The 7,745-nt window shown below is 49.2% G+C and overlaps 1 protein-coding gene across 2 annotated transcripts in view; it reads left to right on the top strand.

The window, feature by feature from the left end:
• Positions 1 to 4,404: 4,404 nt before the first annotated feature.
• LOC135824717 (uncharacterized) overlaps positions 4,405 to 7,745 on the top strand; it is a 35,530-nt gene continuing 32,189 nt past the window's right edge. The window contains exon 1 of one of the 2 annotated variants that reach the window (XM_065337425.1): positions 4,405 to 7,312. In XM_065337425.1, the coding sequence (XP_065193497.1) occupies positions 4,672 to 7,312 (2,641 nt within the window). In that variant the 5' untranslated portion in view covers positions 4,405 to 4,671. The remainder of the gene's footprint in view (positions 7,313 to 7,745) is intronic. The other variant, XM_065337424.1, reaches the window with a different exon arrangement.

The following is a 7,745-nucleotide window of genomic DNA, read 5'->3' as shown; positions in this document are numbered from 1 at the left end:
CAATAATAGCACGTCTCCAATAATAGAACACCTTGGGGCAGCATTCAAAAAATAAAGTGCTCAGTCTCCAATATAAGCACACTGTGTAAATTCATTATCTGTACCGGCGAAAAAAACCCTGAAATGTGTGTGTCATACATGAATGTGGCATGGCAACATGCCTCTGAAATGAGGTTGAAATAATAATGGAACAGTCTCCAATAAAGGAACGTCTCCATTAATAGCACGGGTCGGAGGTACATTGAAAAAATAAAGGACCGTGCTTATATTAGAGATAATACGGTATGTGAGCCAGCATGGAACGGTGGAGGTGCGCACACACACACATTCCAGACCTTACCCGGTTACCGTCCACACTGTTACAAAAAAACATTCTTCATCGAAGCAAGAGTCCATGTCTTTGTCGAAGAGTAACGCTGGACTTTCACTGGACATTGAGCATTGTGTAAGACCAGCTAACTAGCAGCCAACGCTGATGGCTGACTCGTCGCGATGCCGTTCTTGGGATTGGCAGATGGGCTTTTGGCGGAGTCCTCTGATGATGGTGACGTCGTCGAGTTGGAAACTGCAGATCCTGCCGCGATAGCGAGGAAGCGGTCTTTTCAGAAAACAGCTATCACCAAGTCTGAAAATGTTTCCAAAAGGACGCGAGTAGCTCATGGACAGAGCACTGAAGTGGCCATCAGTGCCGAAACACGGGTGCGGGAGTTCCCAGATGAGCCGCTCAAAAGCGACTGTGGGCAAGTTAGTGTGCCTGGCATGCCATACAGCATTGTCAGGGAAGAAGATTATGATCATGTCCCATATTGCTACCGCGAGACACAAACAAGGAAAGTCCCGTTTGGAGAGGGAAACTCAGAGGCAGAAGCTGGTCAAGGAGTCCTTCTTGGCGTATCCTCTTTGTGCCGCCTCAATATGACTGTATATGTTTGTACCTAGCGTACATATTTACCTGATATTGCATTATGTGTTTATCATAGCATGGGTGCAATATTATAGCGGTCTTTTCAGAAAACAGCTATCACCAAGTCTGAAAATGTTTCCAAAAGGACGCGAGTAGCTCATGGACAGAGCACTGAAGTGGCCATCAGTGCCGAAACACGGGTGCGGGAGTTCCCAGATGAGCCGCTCAAAAGCGACTGTGGGCAAGTTAGTGTGCCTGGCATGCCATACAGCATTGTCAGGGAAGAAGATTATGATCATGTCCCATATTGCTACCGCGAGACACAAACAAGGAAAGTCCCGTTTGGAGAGGGAAACTCAGAGGCAGAAGCTGGTCAAGGAGTCCTTCTTGGCGTATCCTCTTTGTGCCGCCTCAATATGACTGTATGTGTTTGTACCTAGCGTACATATTTACCTGATATTGCATTATGTGTTTATCATAGCATGGGTGCAATATTATAGCGTTTTTCTTAGCCCAATACCGCAAGGCTCAGGTGTTTATATTCCATCCGGAGGAGCATTATCAGCATTATTTGGAGCATTATAATTATGGCCTTTTGTGGAGCATTACTTAAAGCATTATATCCCATATTACCGAGCATTATCCGCCAACACCTAGCGGCGACATCACTCTATCGCCGAATCGAGAGCGGAAAGGAAGAAGGAGCAGTACTCCCACGTAATATCTTACATCAGATGCCGTCTCTCATTTGCCCTGTTGCGATCATGCATCATGTGTTTGCGGGGTCTTTTCCGTGAGCGATCGGTTCGGCATCCGGAGTCTGCTGAGTTGGTTGTTGCTGAGGCCCAGGTTGCTCGCATGTGAGAATCTATAAATTGCAGCAGATTATTTTTATTATAAATACTGGACATGGATATTGAATTATTATTATTATTATTATTTATTATATAGACAACACCTCATGGCATGAGAAGAAAATCAGCCAGTACGGGAGATGTGGGTGTTAACCAACCATGGTGAATAAAAGAAGAAAAGTAATGGTCAAGACGGAGAAGCATGGGAGGGACAGGTGATGGTGAATCTAGTGAGCAGATTTAAATGCGTCCAGGGTACTGGCATTGCGCGTAGTAGCGGGCAGCGCAAGCCAAGCAGAGTAAGCAACAAAGAGTGGAGAGCGTACAAGGGAGGACGTTTTAGCCAAGGGGAGGGCAACTAGGCCTTGACGGATTATGCTAATATTTTCGTGAAATTATGCTTTTCGCATTGCTGAAAAAATGGCAGAATTATGCTATTTTTATGCTAAAAGTTTTCATATTATGCCACATAATGCTCACATATGCTGCTAATGTATATGATGGTTCTGTGCAAAATAACAGGGGAATTTTTGTAGAGGGCGTTGTACTGTAGTACTAGTAGCAAAAGTTCAACGGGGTCAACGCACCTTCCGACCTAGCTACGACCGTCACTGATTGTAGTGGACTGGACATGTTATCAAGGGAGTTAGTCGTAAACCTTCGACTTCCTGGTGCATCTACTTGTATTTGTACTTGTAAAACATGTACAACTGTATGGAATTTGATGTGAACAGTCGGATTATTCCAATTTATGCGATTCGTATGCAATTTGTCTCGAATTATGCGATTATTCGATTTTGGTAGGAATTATGCGAAAAATTATGCTAGCATAATCCGTCAAGGCCTAAGGGCAACAGAGCATCTTGTCTGGGAGCCATCTGTGATTAAACTGTACTCAGTGACTTTTTACATTTTACGGGCTACGTTTTATTATTATTATTATTGTAAAGCTTTCCTTTTGATCTTGTCTCTTATACTTTAGGGCTTGAAAGTGATGTTGTTGTTGTTGTTGTTTGGCTTTATTTAAAGTGGAGTTCCAAAACAGGCCTAAACCTAATGACAATGGTCCCACTGATAATAAGAGAAAAGAAAATATAATAATAAGCGGACAAACAGAACCAAGAAGAAGATACAGCTGTAGTTAGATAACTAATATGAGCACGGCAGCAGGGGAAAAAAAGTCACAAGCACGGCAACCGGGAAGAAAGGAGTGAGTGAGTGAGAGAGAGAGAGAGGTAGTGAAGCAGATGAGTTCATCCTAGTTGACGGTACTGCCTAACAGAAAGGCCAGGCTTAGCGATTTGAAAGTGGAGCGCTTTCTTTCGAGGCGTGCTGTGTCTGGGAGCTGGTTCCACAGGATAGCTCCAGCATGGCTAATGCGCTTAGCTGAGGATGCAGTGGGGGAGACAGGAATGATGAGTAACTTGCTGCTCCCTCCTCGTGTTCGGAGAGAGGGACTACGGGTGAAAAAGCTTGCAAACAGAGTACTTGAAGATTTGTTCAGGCAGCGCCAAATGAATACAAGGATGTGCATGTGGGTGTATATGCTGAGGGTATGGGCATTCATGCGTTCAAGTAAGGGAGCCGTGTGAGTGCGAGGGGCTGCCCTGCACACCGAGCGAGCCGCACGTTTGAACAAACTATTTAGGCGCTTATCCTGATAAGACGATAAGAAAGGGGCATAGGCAGCAGATGCATAGTCAAATTCTGATAGTATAAAGGACCTGAAAAACTGAACACGGCAAGAAAAAGGCAAACATGCTGCACTTCGATTTAGTAGCCCAATCTTAGCGGCAACGCGGCGTGCAACATGGCTTGTCATGGTGTTCCAGCTCATGTCCGAGTCGAAATGTAGGCCAAGATACTTGGCCGTTTTTTCAACAGGCAGCGTCTGCCCATTACAAAAATGACATGCAGCTCAAGTGCTTGAGATGGGGATGGGGGAATAGGCAGATGACGTCAAAACGGCCAGGGAGTAGTAAGTTGACATCAGATTTCTATTTTTGGATCCACTAAGGTGTGACTTTTCTATTGCCTAAGTATGTGGGTGCATAGCAACCCACTCATGTCGCATGCAGGTGTGACTTTTATTTCGCCACCAGTTGTAACCCCGCCCCCAGTAGCCAAATCAGTCAGTTTCACTGGTTACATCACTTTGCTGAGAGTAAGACGGCTTGAAATGTGCTTGGATCCATACAAAAACTGGATCCAAGTGGATCCAATTTTTGAATTTTTGAAATTGTTGCTATGCTGTGACGTAGCACTTTCAAGCCCTATTGAATATTGTTGTGACCTTTCCACAATAATTGTGTTGCATTGTCCAAAAAAAAAATTGTCTATTCCGTGGTTGTTATGGTGTTGGTTTTTATTTTTACTTCGCACATTCAAGCGGGATGACGTGGTCCAAGGCGACAGGCAGGGCCGGAGTTCGATGATTTTCTCGTACCGCGCGTACCGTTACCAGAGGGATGGTATGGATACTTGTCTATGGTGGCGTACTTTTGTCCTAGCGCTCGCCGCAAATGACAGCTGCTGCTGCTGGGGACAGTCGGCCAGTGATCCAAAATCGTCCCTTGCACCCTGACAAGTACGGGACGGCAGCGCCGCGCGCAGTTGAATGGGCATCCGTCAGTCGCAAGTTCGGCCGGGGCGAAAAGAAAACAAATCGAAGTAACCAGCCCTGGAGGTGCCGGACATCCAAACAATGTGAGGAAGAAAGGAAAAAGGTCTGAGTTAGCCACTTCGCTTCTGCCTCTTCGCCCTTGCGTGATCATTCGGGGAGTTTCACCATCCTCCAGTGCCTGGCTCCCACCTGTTCCTCATCGCTCATAGCACGTCGTTTGGCGCGGCAGTACCTAGCTTTGGGTTTGCTTGTTGCCACAGCGCACACCGGCACTCCGGCTAACGTCGACGATGGAGTCGGAGCGTCGTACGTGCCGCTTGATAGGCACTGGAAGCCTAACCCTGGTTTTGCTGATGGCGTTCATTGGGCCAACGGACTGCCAACTACCGAAAGCTGTTTACTGCAGCCTCACGCCACCGTCGCAGCCATCACAAGGATGCAACTTGACTCTATACCCGGACGACACGAACGTCACGGGACTGGTTGCCCAAACTTGTGGAGAAGCAGTAAACTCCCTCTACGTCACCTTGAAGAGACGCGAGAGTCCACCTGAAATGCAGCACTGCTGGAAACAGCTGAACGATCTGATCCTTGCTTGGAAATCACCCGGGACATCTCTGACGGTTGTGGCCAATCCTGCTGATGGAATTACACTGAAGGGATTTGCTGGTGACGACCCTATTAAGAGCGATATGCCTATGTGCCTGCAAGGCTTCACGCTCGTCGACTGCGACATACGCTACTACTACATCAGGACTACCATGCAACCTGATCCAATCGTTCAGCACATGACGTTCCGCAACTCGCGCCTCCTCCTGGACAGTATTCAGGGTGGTTTGGAAAACGTATATCTCATCCACAACGTGACCGTGACGGCTGTTGCGCGGGGCGACGCAGCCAGCGCTGCGCTACACGTGACCGAGCCACAGATGAACCTGCGCCTGTCGTCGGTAACGTTCACCTGGAACAACATCACGTGTTTCAACTTCTCCGGCCTGAAATCCCATGCTCTCGGAGCAGATATTCCATTAGACAGTGGCTTCTACCTGCAACTCGATGATGTTAAGTTCAGTGATAATGACGTCAACGTGACAGCCAGTGCGGATCTGAACCCCAGCGTGGCCGTCATCGACATGGGCGATGCAAATCCGTTCCATCTGACACTCGACGGCGTGCACTTCACGCAGAACAGCTTCTCGGGCAGTAGGCAGAGCATCGAGTGCGCGAGCGCGCTACGAGTGACATGCGAGAAGCACGGCTCCAGACTAAATCTTCAAGACGTGCACTTCATTGGCAACAAGATGCCGACGATGATGAGCACGCGCAACGCTGACGTTTCGGCAATAACAGTTTACGTTGAGGGTGTACAAGCCAGTACAACAATGTTCGGCCAGTCGGCGCTATCCGCGGGCGCAATTTCCCTTTCCGGGGGCATGGGCAATCCGGTACTATTGGCTCACGTCACGATTAAGGATAGCGGTGTTCTGCCGGTGCGGGTAGAATCGTCAAACAATGTTACGTTGCAAACTGTAACGATCACTGACTGCAACATGCCTGCAGTACAAACTGCAGTGCCGCTGACTGGGGACATCCCTTTATTGGCGACCGGTATAATCATCACTGATTCGGATCTTGTCAAAGCTAGTAACATAGATATATCGGCGGCAACAACAGACGTCGCTGCCAGCCCAGAATTGCCCATGGCGGTAGTCTACGTCGGAGGAGCGAGTGAGGTCACCATGGACACCGTGAACATTTCAAACAGCCACGGCGTGCCGCTGTGGATCGATTCGTGCCACGACACTGTGCACCTCAGCAAAATTCATCTCGTTTGCAGTGCGGTCCCTCGGTCGGCTGGCCAAGCTACGGCAGCAGTTGGCAATGACACGAGCAACGCTGTACCAGCGACAGGAATAGCCGTGACGGGATCTCCGAAGCTACACCTTCTCAACGCGTCAGTCGTAGGCGCTTGTGCCGAGGGCACAGTCCAGCCGAGCACCACAGCGTCCGTGTTGTACGTCGGCAGTGGTGTACAGTCGGTACTGGTCTCCAACCTAAAGATCTCGCAGAGCGATCGTCTCCCCATATGGATTGACACAGGCAACGCCACCACTATAACTCTATCCAATATCGCCCTCTCGCACAACTGGGTTACCACGGCAGCCACGATTGGCGCCAGTTCACAGCGAGCGGCGACTGCCAATGGTCCGAGTGATGACGTGGCTGTCGTCGGCATCGCCGTCGCCAATGCCTGGAACCTCACGCTGAACGATTCTACCATTTCCGGAGCCACAACGACAGAAGGAGGTGAACACCTGGACGTGGCTGCTGCTGTCGTGTATGCCAAGGATATAGGAAGCTTAGAGATCCACAACTTAACTATATCCGATGGCCTTCATTTGCCGCTGAGAATCCAGAATGCGGGGTCGGCAACCCTGACCGCCATCAACATCACCAATAATACCGTGCAGGCAACGCATGCCTCTTCACCGTCAGCATCGGCTGGACTGTCCGTGGGCAATATCACCCGACTCCGCATCTCAGGATCGGTGTTCCGACTCAACACTCTTCGGGCGACTATGGCAAACACGTCCGTGTCCGGAGCGTGCATGCGCTTCGACTTCACCGGCGCTACCGGCGCGGTGGTGAACGTCTCGGGCACGACGATCACCCATTGCGTGCTCGAGTCGGCGGCCAGCCTAAACGGCGTGAAGATCCTGAGGACGTTCTACGGCGGTGGACTGTACGCGCTCTTCGCTCACAACACGAGCCAGTGCACGCTGAACGTGAGCCAGTGTGGTTTCACCGACAACCGAGGCGTTCACGGCGGTGCCCTGGGCGTCGTGTTTGATGCCAACTCCGAGGGCAATCATGTCATCGTGGACGGGCGCAACAGCACTCGCTTCGATTTTTCAGGAAACAGCGCAACGGGTGAGTCATGTGCCTATCATAATGTCATGTGACCATGCTCTATCATGTGTGTATACGATGCCATGTGTGTGTAAGCTATGTCATGTCACTATACTAGTGGTGTGACGAATCATCGATTATTCGAATTTCCTCGATCTCTTGGACCTCAGCAAATAATCGATCGAATGAAATCTAGGTCGAAGGTTGGAAAATTTGAATATCCGCCGGCGGGCGAAGTCGGTGCGCTGCAAACCGCGCGTAACACTAAATCTTTCGATTTGAATGCGTAAACGTTGTGCTGTGTTGCAGACAACAACTGGACTACACATGCTAGACAGTGGTGCACTATGCTCTGACTCGAGTCTGAGCAGAGTCTGAGCGCTTGTGTTGTGTGTTTGCTTTCATGTACAACTCGCATTCGCAATGGGTCTTGAAAAGAATTGCCGATAATGAA

The sequence above is a fragment of the Sycon ciliatum genome, chromosome 9, assembly GCF_964019385.1.
Source record: "Sycon ciliatum chromosome 9, ocSycCili1.1, whole genome shotgun sequence".
In the NCBI taxonomy this organism is placed as follows: Eukaryota; Metazoa; Porifera; class Calcarea; order Leucosolenida; family Sycettidae; genus Sycon; species Sycon ciliatum.
The sequence above is the reverse complement of the archived record's forward strand: the minus strand, read 5'-3'. Positions and strand labels throughout refer to the sequence as shown.